Source organism: Lactuca serriola, chromosome 4, assembly GCF_051521515.1.
Source record: "Lactuca serriola cultivar US96UC23 chromosome 4, Lser_US96UC23_V15, whole genome shotgun sequence".
NCBI lineage: Eukaryota > Viridiplantae > Streptophyta > Magnoliopsida > Asterales > Asteraceae > Lactuca > Lactuca serriola.
The window spans coordinates 264,901,047-264,919,419 of NC_136411.1; the positions used below are offsets into that span (position 1 = coordinate 264,901,047).

General features: G+C 37.2%; 1 protein-coding gene and 1 pseudogene across 1 annotated transcript; one reads left to right on the forward strand and one right to left on the reverse strand.

Annotated features, from left to right (window-relative positions):
* Positions 1 to 8,777: 8,777 nt before the first annotated feature.
* On the reverse strand, positions 8,778 to 10,213 carry LOC145096996 (phytolongin Phyl1.1-like). Its single transcript, XM_079034430.1, has one exon. It carries the CDS (start codon positions 9,837 to 9,839, stop codon positions 9,012 to 9,014), a length of 828 nt encoding a protein of 275 aa, XP_078890556.1. The 5' UTR covers positions 9,840 to 10,213; the 3' UTR covers positions 8,778 to 9,011.
* A 3,610-nt stretch (positions 10,214 to 13,823) lies between these two features.
* LOC145099329 (vacuole membrane protein KMS1-like) overlaps positions 13,824 to 18,373 on the forward strand; it is a 29,113-nt pseudogene continuing 24,563 nt past the window's right edge.

The window sequence follows — 18,373 nt, forward strand, 5'->3', positions numbered from 1 at the left end:
TATATATATATATATATATATATATATATATATATATATATATATATATATATATATATATATATATTTGCGAACACAGTGTTCCCAGGGATCCCAACCCATGAGCCGATAACAATCAAGAACCTTCTGGATTTTATTACTTTAAGTCTTTTAAAATGTTTCGTACCCCAAATTGATACCATTCCACCAGATCTGCCATCAGAATCCACACCTTCATAATCAAATTCCTTCGAGTCCCAGCATCCATTGATGTTGATGGTTGTATGATTCGAAAGTTGAGTTTATTGCAACCCCAAAAAGTTGATTTTGTGTCTGATTTTTAGTATTCTAACCCATTGTACTTTAACATCCTCCCCGATCCCACAAATATTTAGCGACATACAATCCATGGGATATTTTGTTGAACGCCAGTTTCACCGATGACTTGCTCTAAGATCGAATATCTACTTCAATCTGGAATCCCAGCTCAACCCCAATTTACACTGTTCGCTTAGCTTCATTTGGTTCTAACATGCCCGATACCGACATTTCAATTGGTTTAGTGGATGCATAACTTGAATTCGTGTGCGCCATATGCTCTAATTGAGACAGACATGAATTGATTATTGGGGTGCTAGGGGTTGTGGAGGGGGAGATTTCGTAGCACTTTTGATTTGTTTTCTCTTCCTGATCCGTGCGTTGTTTGATTTATTTTCAGTCTCCAATTCATGCCCCTTTGTTGTAGCTAGAAAAGGAGTCTTACTCGAGTTTGGGAATGACCCAAAGCACCTAAGGGGAACTAGGTTTTGAATAGGCCTTAATGGATTTACTACTGACCCAGATTCAGTAGATTGAGCCTGGGTTTTTTTAACTTCATCCCAATGATTAATTGACATCGTGCCCACCTGTATCCTCTTCTTGCACGCTCATACCAGGCCTATTATCGGGGATTTCAATCGTTTCTACAATAATATGAGTTCCACCAATAGCAATAGGGTCATTTATTGCACCTTCATTTTTTGAGTCAACCAGATGGACCTTCATTGGAGTGCTATTTGGAGTCCGACTCTGATCACGTTTAGTTTCAACCATCGGTGGCTCTTCGGCTACATAGTTCATCACCGGAGGATCCACGGAATTATCTTCCGGCCAAAATTCACCATCTTCTTTTTCGCTATTATGGTATTCCCCCATCCAAGTATTTAAGACTCTTTCTACCTCTTCATCATCTTCATCTACATCTATCTCATCTTCGTCAGACTCCTCTTCCACCTTATCAAATGGTAGTGGACGAAAAGGTGACCAATCATCTGTGTATTCCACTACACCCACAATGATTATTTTTCCATCTGCCATTATCGTTACTTCCTCGTTGATCCATTTAGTTCGAGATGTTAATATCCCAACTTTACCCATTAAGTAATCACATCCTTTTGATATTTCGTTAAAGGGCGCTATTACCTTTCCTAAGCTTTCCCGCAATCATGGCGAAATTTTCTTCCTCCCACAGCCTAAGCGGTAATCCAAGAATCTTTATCCATGTCGTTCTTCATACTGTAGCGAATGTTGGTCTGCAAGTATCATCCATTTAAACCAATCTTGCCATTTGTTTTTATCTTCCAAGAATTCCCTTGCTTCCCTCAAATGACCGAATTTTATAACATTCATAGCCCGCCAAGATATTTTGTGTTGTCACAGATCAGGAGCGAGGCCAGAAGACTTCCAATATGGTCTAGACTATGTGCTTCTCCAATCAAATCCTTTTTTTCAGCCATTCCTTCATGCACGTCTGTGAGTTTAAGTTTATAGTAGGTGTGGACTGTACTGGTGTTGCGGCTGTATTTGAAATAACTTGAGCAAAAGTTCGTCTATCTCACCATCCATTTAGTGGGTGGGGAGGAGGAGGCAGAGGGTCACCTGTCTGATGTTGTGCTTGCGGGTGAGAGGTTTTTTTTAGGGATGAGCAAAAGGACCGGGGAACCGGCCGGAACCGGAACCGGTCCCGGAACCGGCACCCGATGGAACCGGTCGGGCCGGGACCTATACTATGAATTCGTGATTATTTGGAACCGGCCCGGCTAGAAAACCCCATATTGAAGATCGATTGAATGTCGATGTAATCACGTTGTTGTCGCTTGGATTTCTGCTTCCCATCTATTCGCAAATCACAAACTGTCACGTAACAAAAAAAAATCAGTCACGGCCACGATCCCAACTCCCCAAGTCACGAACCCTACTGGCTACTCTCTTCAACAATCGGCAAATCGGCATCTCTTCATCATCATTCAATTCTTCATCTCCAAGTTTCCATTGATTACAAGTTTCCATCTCCAAGTTTCAATCGATCTTCAATTCTTTATCATCATTCATTGATTTTCATCTTCAATTGCTTCAATGATTCAAACTATGGATGTTCATGAAGATCAAGTAAGAGCATATATTTATATTTCATGTTTTAAGATTATATATTTCAATATTTGCTTCAATGCTTCAATGATTCGCCAAATAATGGCATGCATGCAAGTTTTTTTTCTTTGCTTTTGTTGTCTCTATTCCAAATATATGCATTGTTATCCCTACTTAATTAAAAGATCTTGATTCTTGATCATAGTCTCATAGTGGAGTACTCCTTTACGGATGAAAGGTTGTACATATAATATATGTTTCATGTTTTAAGCTCCATTTAACAATGTACTTTGTAGACATACATGCAAGATTTTTGTTAGATTAGTTTATTGTTTATAGTATGAATGTAATTATGTAAGATTGTCAAAATTACGAATTTGTTTACTACTTTTGTTATATAATTAATGTGTAAAATTGACATTGTAGGATTTGGATGGGCTACCAAATGTACCATCATCAAGATACCGAAAATCGGATACTCATGATGCCAATATTGAAGATGGTAATCCGGCTAATTGGATTGGAAAAGACTTTGATGACCAAGTAAGATTAGCATTTAGCTCATTAGCAATATTTATTTCTTTAGCAATCTGTCCAAATATTAAATTGTGCATAACTAGTTCAATTTAACTTGTTTTGACCTGAATCTTTTTCCTACATGTAGATTAGGATTTGTAGTTCAGTTTAGACTATAAAAACGCTTCATTTGGTTAAAAATTGAATGAGTTACAAGCCCCGCAAGGAAGGGTGTCAAATCTGAAAAAAAAATTTCTAACAGCAATAAAACGTGATGTGATTTTGTTGTTCAAATGTGCATAACTCATTCAATTTAACTTTTTTTGAACTGAATCTTTTTCCTACATGTAGATTAGGATTTGTAGTTGAATTTAGACTATAAAAACGTTTCATTTGGTTAAAAATTGAATGAGATACAAGCCCCGCAAGGAAGGGTGTCAAATCTGATTTTTTTTTTCTAACAACAATAAAACGTGATGTGATTTTGTTGTTCAAATATGCATAACTCATTCAATTTAACTTGTTTTGACCTGAATCTTTTTCCTACATGTAGATTAGGATTTTTAGTTGAATTTAGACTATAAAAACGCTTGATTTGGTTAAAAATTGAATGAGTTACAAGCTCCGCAAGGAAGGGTGTCAAATCTGATTTTTTTTTTTATATTTATTTTTCAGCATTTAAACGTAATATGACTTATTATATGTTTTATTTTGTGAATATAGGATTATGGAGAAGATTCAGAAGAAGATTATATAGAAGAAACACCGGCATGGAATGTTATACCAAGTGATGAATCAAACCAAGAACAGGAGCCACAAGAACAACAACCTTCAAAAAAACGAAAATTTGCAACCACACAAAAACAAAGACAACCAAAAAAACCAACACAAACAAAAAAACCACCACCACCACAAAAACGAACACAAGAAAAATACCCAACAAAACCAAAACCCAAAAACAAAAAAAAAAGACTCAAAAGGAGTTAAGGGACCGGATTAACCCAACCAGACGAGGTGAGAGTAGAGATAATTGTACCGCTCCTGTTTGGAAATACTTCGAGATCGAATGGATAAAGGAGGACGATGGAATTGAAAGAAAGTGGGTCGAATGTAATTATTGTTTACATTTACTAGCCACAGATCCAAACCGGAATGGTACAACTTCAATAAACAAGCATTTTAATGGGTGCAAGTTAAATCCAGACAACATACCGAAACAAGTTGATGACAAACAACAAAAGTTGTCATTTACGAAAGCTCCTAATGGTGAGGGTCATGTATACACATGGAAACATGATGATACTAGGATCCAACTTGCCTTGCTAGGACTTTTCACCATCGGGGAACTACCATTTAAATTCATTGAAAACGAGGCATTCATAGAATTTGTAGACGCCCTCAATGGTAGGGTGAAATTGCCTTCAAGGCATAAAATTTCTCGTGATGTTGTGTCATTCTATTTAATGGAGAGGAAGAAGTTGTACAAACATTTGAGCAACCCCAAAACAGCCATCCACTTGACAACCGACACGTGGACATCCTCGTGTCAAAAGATAAATTATATGGTTGTCACGGCCCACTTCATTACCGAAGATTTTGTCATGCACAAAAGGGTAGTCAACTTTAGAGAGGTTGATACTCACAAAGCTGAAGACATGGCCCGGGAGTTGCTAATTTGCATAAACGAGTGGGGGATGAAGAATGTCATGACGATGACCGTTGATAATGCCAAGACAAATGACGCGGCAATCAACATCATTGTGAAAGAACTACCGGGTATTTACGAGAATGGCAAACATTTTCACATTAGGTGTATGGCTCATATCATAAACCTAGTTGTGAAAATGGGGTTAAAACACAAAGTTTATCATGTAAAAAACCTACAAGATGCGGTGAAATACATTAGAGCCTCCCTGCAACGGATCAAGATGTTTAAACAAGCCATGAAGGATGCGGCTGTAGAAAGTCAAAGGTTTTTGTGTGGTGAAACTCCAACAAGGTGGAACTCTACCTTTGAATTGCTAAGATCAGCGTACGATGTGAAAGACGCATTTCTCGAATATAGCCATCAAGGTAAATAAAATCAATTAATCAAATATATTTCAGCACTAAAATTAACAATATTTATTTCTTTAGCAATCTGTCCAAATATTAAATTGTGCATAACTAGTTCAATTTAACTTGTTTTGACCTGAATCTTTTTCCTACATGTAGATTAGGATTTGTAGTTGAATTTAGACTATAAAAACGCTTCATTTGGTTAAAAATTGAATGAGTTACAAGCCCCGCAAGGAAGGGTGTCAAATCTGAATTTTTTTTCTAACAGCAATAAAACGTGATGTGATTTTGTTGTTCAAATGTGCATAACTCATTCAATTTAACTTTTTTTGACCTGAATCTTTTTCCTACATGTAGATTAGGATTTGTAGTTGAATTTAGACTATAAAAACGCTTCATTTGGTTAAAAATTGAATGAGATACAAGCCCCACAAGGAAGGGTGTCAAATCTGATTTTTTTTTTCTAACAACAATAAAACGTAATCTGATTTTGTTGTTCTTTTTTTGTAGATCCAATGTTTCAGAAAACTGTGGGAAGGGTACCATCACATTCAGATTTTGAGATGATTAAAAAGATGATGGAGTTCCTTGAGAAGTTTAAGAAGAAAACTGAAAAAGTTTCGTGTTCAACAAAGCCTATCTTCCATACGTATACCCGGGAGATCCTAGATATAGAGCAACATCTTAGGAAACATGAAACCAACCCGGATTTTATGTTTATGGTACCGGACATGAAAGATAAATATGACAAATATTGGGGTGACTATGATACTATAAGTGATTATGTCTTCTTTGCGACATTGTTAGATCCTCAATGCAAGTCAAAGTTTATGAAAGTTGTTTTTACCCAAATGCTTAAAGCGAAGAACAAAGATAAAAAGATGTCCGCTGATGAGATAGAATCCAAAGCACGTGCAAAGGTTATTGATATCGAATGCAAATTGGACAAGTTTTTCAAGACATACTTGGAAAGGTCAAACATGACCTCATCGTCTCAACAAGAAACTCCCGAAGAAGTTGTTAATTTTGATGACGAAAACGAATTCTTTGGAAGCTATATGACTTCGAGAAGTTTCCCCTCGACTTCGTCAGAAAGTCAATTGCAACGATACTTAAACGAGGACCCAATCGGATTTGACAAAGGATATGATATCCTCACATGGTGGAAAAATAATGCGGTGCGGTTCCCGATCGTTGCTCGAATGGCAAGAGGTATCGACCTTCTTTTACTCTAATTTAACTTTTTAATTTATAAATTTGTGTCGTGTATTATACACTAATTTGTTTATTAATAAATATTTTGGGGATGCAAATTTCCACCGTAGCATCCGAATCCACATTCAGTAATGGTCGTCAAGTAATTACCGACTACCGTACTAATTTGTCCGTTGTGATTGTGGAGGCATTGATATGCACTCAAGATTGGCTAAGAAAGAGTAGCTTGCCTATATATGACTACGACGAAGTGCACGATGTGTTAGCTGACGATGACCTCGCTATCGGTAATACACTAATACTTGTTACATCTTATTTTTAACTTCTTATTAGTATTTGTTACATTTTAGTAAGTAATAACATTTTTCTTTTGTATTATATATAGACATTGTGGATGCTATACACAACTTGAAGCTAACGGGGAAGAGATCGGGGAATTAGTCAAAATGTCAAAGAAATGTTGGAATCCACATATTAGACTTTGTTTTTTTTTGTTGGTGAAACTTGGAAGTATATTTTGAATGTCGAAAGTGTATTTTGAATGATGAATGTTTGAATGTTGGATACTTAATAACATAACTTTGACGACATCCATGTTTAATTTGCTTGTAATAATTTAAATAAAAGATCCATGGTTAATTTGCTTGAATGTTGAATCGTTTATTAAAATGTTGATTATTTATTAGTAGTTAAACATCCACTTCTTCATAAAAAACAAATAAAATGCAAAGTAAATTAGTCGTTGGAATTACTCGAAAAACCGGCAAAAATCGGATCCGAAAAACCGATAAAACGCAAAGTAATTTAGTCGTTGGATACATCAAAATTTAGCCGGTTCCAAACTCGAAAAACCGGCAAAAACCGGACCCGGAACCGGAACCGGTAGAACCGCCGGGCCGGTTCGGTTCTTCATTTTGGCCGAAGCCGGTTCCCCGGTCCGGTTCGGTTCGGGCCGGTTCCAGCCGGTTCGGTTTTTTTGCTCATCCCTAGTTTTTTTCACCTGTTGTCTCGGGTGTTTTGAGAGATTAATGTTTAGAATAACGTTTCAGCACTTGATTCCTTGTAATTTGCCTTCCAAACTCTTCTCGTCTCCTACGCCCATGAATCTCACGAATGCAAAAAATTGTCGCTGGTAGTCTCTTTTCCTTCCCACGTATACGTCCATCACCTGACCATAGCATCCAAACGGCTTCCATGGATCTCCTTTCATCGTCTCACTCGGGAAGACAGCAACATAAAAGCTAGTTAGATGATCGTTGTTCACCGTTGCTATATTTTTTCCCAGCTGCACCTTCGTCCATTCCCCTTCCTTTGGGAGCATTTTTTTATCGAATCTTAATGAACCAGAAATACTAGCTATACATTTGATCGGGTGAGTAGTTCGCATATTCATTAATAAATTACAAAATTTTGTTATCGCGAATTTCATTAATCACCGCAAGCTTTTATCGGATGAGTAGTTCGCATGTCAAGATAATTACATATCGAACGTGGGTATCTTGAAATAAGATTCATTCTTTTATTGCTATTTTAGTGAATACCCCTTTGTTTTATCCGAATAAAATTCTAGGAAAAAAAATCTGATTTCAAATTAAAACTTGATCCAGTCCATTCTTGACAGATCGCTTATATCCGAACCATATATTGCCAAACCGATTATTATAAATCCGGATCGGATTTTCTATGGGATAAAAAAAAATCTGATTTGATATGTGCTTACGACAATTGTGAGAGATTGAACACTTGTGAGCTTTTTTACATGGAAACATATTGAGCTTGGGGTGAATAAAAATATAATTAATATATGTACTTACAAAATTGCTTAGTATTTCACAACTTATGCCTCATATAATAGGTCCTAGGACAGATACGACGTAGACGTCCAGATAACATGCTGTATTCTTTTTTGTAGGCCCATTTTAGTATAGCAATATATATAACATAACAAGGTCGTCCATATGATCTTTAATTCTTTATCTATAATTTTTTTTCTTGGAACTAACAAATATAAATATATAATCTACTCTTAAACTAACATACTAACACCTAAATTCCAAGCCCTTTGGTCCATAAGTTCTATTTAGTACAAAATCTTGTTACATTAATAAAGCCAACATACTACTAGCCACATTTTCTAGGCATTGAACATGTAAATCATCAATAACAAACCTTGAAAACATCAAAAGAGTATATAATAAACATTAAAAGCCACGAGGAAAATCGATTAACAATATTTTATTTTATTTTATTTATTATTTATTAAAAATATATGTTGAAATTGAACCTATAACCTCCTTGTTATAAACACTTTGTTAACCAAACGGAGTAGCCCCAAACTTTTCTCAAGTTTCAACCACTCATTGAAGCACACACAGTGTGTGGATTCAAACTTGGTATAAGCAACCTGGTTTTCATACATTAACAACGAAAAAAATGTCTGACCCAAAGATCATGATGTATACACAAGTCCATCACATGTATTAGAAGGGTGTACCTATCCCTTCTAGAAACAAATATTTATAATTACAACAACGCATTTTGCATGCCTCTTTCCATAGACTCCTCATATTGTTGTAACAAGAGACTTACATAAGAGTCAAGGATCCATCAAACAGCTTTTAGATTTCATGGCAACAAGATAATGTACATTAAATAAATAGATGTTCAAAAAAAATGTACAAAAATATTCAAACAACAAAGATGTTATGAACAATAATGAAGAACCCCATACCTTGTAAAAATTTGAATCTCAAATCGGGAATTACGTGCAGCTTCCATATACTATGCGCAACGGAATTCAAATTTTAAAGAAGAAATACGCGCGAATGCGAATTTCCTTAACGAATACACTCAGTACCCCGACACACAACTATCCAAACAACAAACAAAATCAAACAAACTGCAACATCAATGGCAAGAACAATACGAACTTGACGACACCATTTATTTCTTATGTTTTGAGTATTCGATCTACCCATTGAACTTACTTCTTTTGTCAAAGAGACACCTGTCATAGATCCAACTTCATTACTAGAATCCAAACTTGCTAAATCCGGCTTTGTGCCCCCTTTATCTGCAGACTTCCGGTGATCCTCCCCCACCCCATTTTCTCTCACTGTAATCACATGATCCCTCATCTTTCTCTTCTCTTGTTTGCTGGATTTTCCCAATAAAGGGGCTTTTGTAGAAATCCCATTATCATGATTACCATTGTTATCATTGCTTATAGGGGAAGGAGAGAGACCTTCGTTGTAAGGTGATGTCGTCTCTGTTACATGTTCTAACGAGGCAATTAATCGACGAATGATTGGGACTAACTGTTCTTGCAAAACGACTGAATTATTCAGATTTGTAAAGCTTAGATTTGATCCCTTTTTAGCAACTTTCTTGAACTCGTCTCTAAGATGTTCTAAGAAATCGAGGTTTCCAGGGTTACCAAGAGTCGAATCTATTATCGCAAAATAGACATACCCATCTTCCATTAGGAACCCGAAAGTTTTCTTGAACATGGTCTGAAAGTACCATTTGTGATGAGAAGGAGCTTTTTCCAAACATAAAGCAGCCAAATTTTCAATCTCGTGATCTCCCTCACAGTTGTATGAATACAAAACTTTTCCCCCATTCCACACACAACAATAGTACACTGTATTACGAATCGAACCCATTTTTCAACAAAAAAGTACAAAGATTATAACCGATCAGCTAAAGAGCAAATGGAACTCCAGATCAGGGAGATCCCTAAATATGATTTAACACGATCATAGTGAAAAACCCTAAATAAATTGCTAACCTGAACTAGAATTTACATCGATTTAGAAGAAAATCGATTGAAATGGAAATAGGGATAGAGATGTCACCAGTTCGGAGGACGTACACCAGATCTACTACGAAGAGAGGTGCAGCTGTTGTTCTTGATTGGAAGAGGAGTTGGAAAGTCAAAGTCACAGGCAGAGGCACAGCTGTTTTTCCATTTCAGAGCTTAATTTTGACCGGATCAGGACTGACCCCTTCTTCCCTTCCCAACATATACCAATTTGTCATACGCTATCCCATTTGGCCATTTCAACTTTCAAATTTATTTTTCTTTTAAATCAACACTTGTTAATAACAAAATATTTAAATGGGAAATGAAGCTTTCTGTTATAAAATATCATTTTAATAAAAATGACTATTTTTTTTTGGAATAGGGTACTTCATAGAACTATTATGCATTCGAGACTGATGTGGTAGGTAGGGATTCGATTTGTGGCCATATTCCGGAATAACATAGTCAATTCTGAACCACTATATTCAAAATCGTATATATAGGACTGATATTACGGATTGATTACGTACCCCTGACACATATTTCGGACACACATCGACCATATAAACATGTGTATTCCAATTCAAACTGACAACCAAAATCCATGATTGTATTATTTTATAACAACTTCTAAATGAGTCTCATACAACAATCATGAAGAAAACTTTATCAACTTACATGTTTATTTGTATAATTTTGGGATGAAAAACTCTCACAGTTACACCAACGTCAAAACTGATGTTATGGACTGTTTCTAATTCTATTTTGTGGCAATTAGATATGTGGTAAAATATTTTTGTTCTTAAATTGAATTGTTTATTTAAATTTTCTAATGTTTTTTCAACGAATTGTTTATTTTTTCAAAAAAAATTATGCTTCATACATTCATAGGTTGTTTGTTATTTGTTATATTTATAGATAATGTCCTTTTAAGAGGGACTATCTACATACAATATTCATAGTGATTGTTATTGATGCAAATGTGAATCACAACCTTTCACAGTTTAAGTAAAATGTTGGATGCGACCGGGTGTGAATGGATGTGAACGATCGCAACCCATCGCAAGTGTTAAGTAATGGATATGAAACCAGGAAGAGTCATTACGAATGCGAAGCTTGGGAAGGTGACTGCGAATGGTTAGTTTTGGCTTTTGGATGTGAAGGCATTGGATGTGAAAGTGTTGAATGCGAAAGGGCAAGTGGTTAGAAGTCACGTATATATGAGGTTGCATGGTTTCTTACGTAAGTTGGCTAGAAGATTCTAGAGGGGCATTATGACGTGAATTAGCCTTTCCAAAGCAGTTTTCTTTTATTTTGAAGTTTCCTTTATATTTTTAGTTGCCTTATTTTATTAAGTTTGTAAGGCTATATAAAGCCCCTTAGTTGAACCTTTTTCATAGATGTTTTTGCTTGTTGATCATCAAATAAAGAACCTTGTTCTTTTGAGTTGCTTACTTGTTCTTGATCAATTCTAGATCGCGTTTTCTAGGTTGGTTAGAAATCAAATCAATAGGTCTTTATTTGTTTTCATCGATACTCAATCTATAGTTCTAGATTGTTTATCATACTATCTTGATATGAGCTTATTTAGTCATAGAAATCATTCATTATCTTATTAATTATTGTTTATTTTATATCATTTTATGGACAAAAGGTACTTAATTAGCTTAATATTTCAATTTCAGCAATAAAAGACATGCTCATGTGAAAAAGGAAGAGGATTGAGTGATTGGAAGCTTGGAGATTGAAGACTGAAGAAAGAAGGATGTTGCTGGACAGCTTGACCCCTCGTCAGTGTTTTGGCCATATCTCATGAACCGTAACTCCAATTGATGAGATTCAAAATGTTCTGAAAACTAAACACAATTTCGGATGACTTTCGTGTTTTGAGAAAATGTTGATTCTAAGAGAACTCGACGAGTTGGTCAGAATGTTCTCGATTCGAAGATGCCTTGCCGTACACGCTGTATACGCGGATTATCAAAAAAACTTGACGAGTTTGTGGTGAAAACTCGTCGAGTTGGCCCTGTTTTTAGAATTTATATATAGAAACACTTCTCATTCGAACCTGAACACTTCCTAGAGGCTAGCTGCGATTATTAAAGACCAGAAGGGTTCTTGAAGCTTCAGTTTTCGAGATTACAACATAAGAGACAATTTAGAAGAGAATCAAAGGCAAATAATCATTCTTCTTTTCTTAATCTTTGTTTTGAACCATGTTTGAATCATTAGATTTTGATTTTAGATTATCACTTGCTGTAGATATGAGCTAAAAGCTTTTTAATTCTGTTTGGATGAGGTAATCTTATGAACACGGTTTGATTGAGTGGTTAGATTAATATTAATTTGGTTATTCATCTTGTTAAGCTTGTTAAAGATCCTCATGTATTGATGATAAATGTTTTCTGTTAATAAGTAAGTTATTGAGTTGCATGAACATCTTCTAGATTACTTGATTCATATAGTTTTGTGAATACAAGATTGTATGCCTAGGAATAGTGAGCATGAAACTAGGGTTAACTAGAAAATATGTAAATCAATGTGTGAGCATGTGTGATGAACAATCACATATGAGTTGATTGAATTGAACAAATTTGATTAGCTATTATTACAAGTCTTACTTGATACGAACTGAATACTAGGAAACTTGTTAGTTTAATCAACTGGACACTGTTTGAATTAACTTGTCTACTAAAGGATTGGTAATAGTGAACATGAACCCAATCACATTAGGAATCGGTAACCAATGACATATTAATCCATTACACTTGCCACAAAATCAACCATAGGAATAAGTGAATCAAATCTGAACAGAAGTCTCTTTTATCATTGAATCTAGTTGTCCTTTCTTATTCTTCTTAGTTGGTAATTGTCTTTGTTGGAGTGTTAATTGATTATTTAAGTTTCTAGTTTTGCAAAAGTATATAAACCTCATCTTTTATTACTTGTTTTATTTAGATAATATTAGCATTTATTTTAATTGTTTATCGTTCCCTGTGTTCGATACCCTACTTACCTAAACTAAACTGCTAAACGACAGGTACACTGCCTTTCGTGTGTTTGTCTTTGTGTTTAAGTTAGTAGGATTAAAACTAGTTTGTTTAACACACATCATATCTTTTCTTGATTTATTGTTGCGCAAGTTACTTGTTTGTTCTCTCGTTCTTAAAATTTAATATTAAATATTACACTTCTTTCTAAGTTATTGAAATCAATCCCTCCATAAATGCATCATAAGTGGTATCAGACCGTCAGATTTCGATTTTCTTGACGTGTGTGTTCGATTTTGTTCGATTGATAGATCTTTTTATTGGAGTTTGGAAGTCATATCAAGAAGCCATGAATGTTGATGATCCAACTTTCATTAATGTCTTACATGAAGTCATGCGTGGTTTGTAAAAAAGTGGAGAAAGGCGGCAGCCTTGGCGTAGACAATTTAGGGTTGCTGATGATGTCAAGGTCAACGAGTTACCTGAGTTTGTTGGTGGTGCTGATCCCGAGGTTTACTTGGATTAGGAAAGAAAGATCGAACAAATATTTGAGTTTAAGGAGTTGGATGATGATAAGTGTTGTAAGTATGCAATTCTTAAGTTGAGTGGAGGAGCATCACTATGGTATGAAGGCTTGAAGAATAGACGGGCTCGTGAGGGTAAGGAAAAGATCACTTCTTGGGAATATTTGAAGCAGAAACTTCAAAAAAAAGATATGTTACTGCTCATCATCAATCGACCATTTATAAGAAGATGACGTACTTGAAGCAAAGAAAGCTAAGTGTGGGCGAATACATCAATGAGTTCAAGAAGTTAACGTTTCTAGGGGTGTTGAGGAGTCTGGAGAGCAAAAGATGACAGACTTTACTAGTGGGTTGAATCACAACATAACAGGTATTGTGGAACTTTATCTTTGTTTTGATTTTGACGCGCTTTGTAGTGTCAGTTTGAAGGCAGAATCGCAAGGTAAGGCTAAGTTTATGGGGGGGGGGTCTAGTGGAGTGACGGATAAACCCAAGCCTTGGGTGAAGTCAGAAGCATATGTGAAAATGCCAGCTACTCCTATTACGAACAGTTCCGTTGCAGCTCCAAAGACAAGCAATGCGAACAAAGAAACGAGTCCTTCTAAGGTTCATTGGTCAAAGGTTTGGACACAATCAGATCATGTGTCCGAAAAGAAGGGTAGTGACGCTTAGAGAAGTTGTTATGATCCGGGATGAGTTATTGGAAGAAGAATTGGGTTTACATGACACTTTTGTTTCTAAGGAAGTTTGTGAAGGAGAAGAGGAGGAAGAAAATTATGAGGCACCAAAGAACGAAACGATGTTGGTCCTTAGGACTTTACAAACTCAAGTGCTTCATGTTGATAGTGATCAGAGGATCAACATTTTCATATTAAATGTTGTGTGAATAACCAATGATGTAGTTTGATCATCGATGGTGGTAATGTGGCTTCAAGTGAGATGATTATGAAGTTGGGTTTAGTTACAACAACCCACCCTAAACCATACACACTTCATTGGCTTGACAATGGGAATAAATTAAATGGGACAAAGCAAGTTCGTTTTGGCTTAACAAAGAGGACATACAAGGATGAGTGTAACGACCCAAAAATCAAGGGTAAAAATTTCATTTTTAATGTAGCTAAAATATTGATACCATTTATTTCAAACATTCCAATCATCATTAAGTAAAACATTTATCAGAGTTCATCCCAAAATCATTCATTGCGGAAATCATAGGTGTGTGCACTGCGATGAGCCATTCTTTTCCAAATCGATGATACTTGAAACCAAAACTGTAAACCGTAAGCACAAAGCTTAGTGAGTCCCCCCAGAGCATACCCCACACACAACCCACATAACACATACCATATTAGCTATAAAATCTGCATATATCACATAAGCCATGCATACTAAAATATAAGGATGTCGTGGGCTCCCCCAGGGTCTTATACCTTCATGCCATGGGCTCCCCCATGGTCTTTACCTAGGAATGTCATGGGCTCCCCCACATGGTCTTATATCCAACTGCCACAGACTCCCCTAGGGTCTTACATACAATAACATACATAATCAACTAGCATATCATATATCACAAAAGTATCTATCATACTACATAACACATACATAAACATATAAGGATGTCGTGGGCTACCCTAGGGTCTTATACCATCATGTCATGGGGTCCCCCAGATGGTCTTTATAGGAATGCCATGGGCTCCCTCACATGGTCTTATATCCAACTACCACGGTGTAACACCGTAAATTTTCAAACAACTTTTTATTTTAAATCACATAATTTTCATAAGGTATTTCACAAAAATCTCATTTATTAGGTTTACAAATCAAACTCCATAATTGCACTATTAAAATCCAGGATCCTCAAAATGTAACTCTTTCACCGGTGTGTACAATCAAGCCATTGTCGTCCCACGATCCTAAAAAACCTGAAACACATAAAAAATAACGCGGTAAGCACAAAGCTTAGAGAGTTCCCCAAAATACCACATACAACACATATTAGCCACTCGAGGCTATAACTCTGTGGACCTTCCGGCCCTAACACTATAAATTCTGAACAATACATAGCATAAATCACATAGAAATAATGCAGTGTATCACATCATATATATAGAATACAAGGTACTCTGCCACACAACTCTAATTACCACTCTAGGTAAAGTATAGTGAGAATACTCACCTGACAAGCAACAAGTAAATAGCCTTGCACCAGAATCTCGAACTAGCCTCCGCCTATCACAAGGAATGAATACCTCTTATCATAACTCTTTTTACAATTCAGATAATCGAAGACAGTTCTTTCTCTTTCTAACTCTCTAAAGTGGGTAAAAGACCATTTTACGCCTCCAAGGTCTCTATTACTTATGTTGACCAAAACCCCAAAGTCAACATAAGTCAGAATCAAGTCAACAGTCCACATTTGACCCTACTCGTCGAGTGCATCCTTGCGACTCGTCGAGTCCCCTCGTATCAACTAAACTCTATCAAGGACTCACTCAGCTCGCAAAGCTAAATCCCAACTCGATGAGCCAACACTGGGTTAAGGATACTCGTTCAAACCCGCTACGACTCGTCGAGTCATCTCATGGAGTCGGCGAGTTGGCTTCAACAGATTTCTCATCTAGCCATCTGAGGTCAGATTTGTAACCCAAACTCATAGATCTAACCTCCTACTACCCAAAAGTCATGTAAAGGTCCGATCTTGATGTCCATGCATGGCATATTTCGCTCAATATGCCATTTAGACTCCATTAAAGCTTCCTAACTTCAAATCCCCATGGATGAACAACAATGGCTTTTTACTTTCTGACTTTCTGGATTTTGATACCTCAAACTGATGCTCTTAGGTTGTAAGTCACAGATCTACAACCTCCTCTGGTCCCTTTATCTTGAAACCTCCTTCTTCTTTGCAAACCATTCTCCAAGAAGCTCAAAGTGGCTCTCTCTCTTGTCCAAAGCACTCAGGACTCGTTTAGGGTTCTCTCTTCTGAAAGGTAGCAGTATTAAGAGGCCTTAAGTGCCATTAAATAGGTCCCGAACCCCGGAAATTAGGGTTTCCTTGCCCAGAACCTACTCAGCGAGTCCCTCCTCTGACTCGTCGAGTCTACTCATTAAATCCACGGGGAAAACCCGAATCGACTCGACGGGTTCAACCCTCAACTCGTAGATTCTCTCCTTTAATTTCAAGATTAACCCACACGATAATATCTCTGAAATTTCGAATGTTACAATTCTCCCCCACTTGAATTAGATTTCGCCCTCGAAATCGCTCCTCAACCACATAGACCAAGCTAATCACCTGAAAAGCACCATCGAACGGAGTTCATGCTAATCTGATATCCTTCACCATGGACATCTGAAACCACACAGAAAATCCCCAGTCCAGAACTAAACCAATTCTTCTGCCGCTAAAAAACTCCTTCCCAATATCCGGAAACTCTAGTGACCTGACCCGCCGCCAAGCCGCCTATTCAGGCGATCACCACGATATTCGCTCCTCGAATATCAAACCCTGAAAACTCACTGTTCCTCTGATTCTCACAAGACCGAATCCAACAATCGGTTACCGCTCACTCGAACCAACATGCTAAATGATCTTAATCACGCCCCAAGAAACGGAAGGGTCCATACCCCACCAGGGATCATCCACTAAATTGCTATCAGAACTCGTCTGAACAAGCAATCCTCAACACTCTTCCCTCAGACATAAGAGAATAACCATGCTCACTCAGGAGTGTCCTCATACATCACAAGCATAAGCCCCAACTTTGTTCCTCATATCCCTTTTTAATACTGAGCACCAGGACAACTCCTAACCCCATAGTTGAACCTCCAAAGGTCACCATAGCATATCCCGAAATGCCTCACTGACTTTCTTCTCACAACAACTATCTCGGCCCAGAGACACACAAGTCATGAAGTTCTCTTTACCCCAACGGATACCACAATCCCACTAAATAGTTTCACCCTCGACCTCTGTCGAACACTACTCCCTAGATACATGTGCTTCGCGGTACCTCCCGCACCAACGAACTGACCCACTTCGGTCTAAAACATCGGATAACCAACAATACTCCTCAAAATGGGACCCATCTCAGAATTCGACGTCTCATTTCGCCTACTCAATGCACTACTAGAGCCAAACTCAAAACCGAGAGTCTGGCCCGACTCAGAATTGGAACCACTCGTCCCAATGAAGCACCCAATTCATGACTCATGATTCGCAACCCCGTACGAATACCACTTTTTCCAATTCCGTTATGTTGCGACAACCACAACCCAATTCAGAATCTAACGATTCCCAACAAATATGGAGACCCCCGTCTCGCCCCTGGTTCGACCGCCAGGCTCTCAAAAAAGTCAATTATTAGAGCTACCCAAGCCTAAAACTCTTATGCGTTGTCCTCTGATCAAAGAGTACTTCTTTATAACAACCTATCGCTGACTAGTGAGTACTGTGGCTCTCCATAGCATCACAACAACCTCCTACTGACTGGTGAGTACTACGGCTCCCCGTAGCATCACAACAACCTTCCTCTGACTAGTGAGTATTATGGCTCCCCGTAGCATCACAACAACCTTCCTCTGACTAGTGAGTACTACGGCTCCCCATAGTATCACAACAACCTTCCTCTAACTAGTGAGTACTACGGCTCCCCGTAGTATCACAACCACCCTCTCTTATAACCCCGCAATCTCATTCTCACGATAACCCCACCCTGCGTCCACTAACTCATTATCTGTGGACTAACATAGATAGGTGCCCACACTCATCCAAATTATGCATCATTATATCTAACAATAACTGCCATAACAATACACCTTTCCCTACTATAATCCACATTCTTAAATAATCCCTCTTGATGTCAACACCCTAAGGG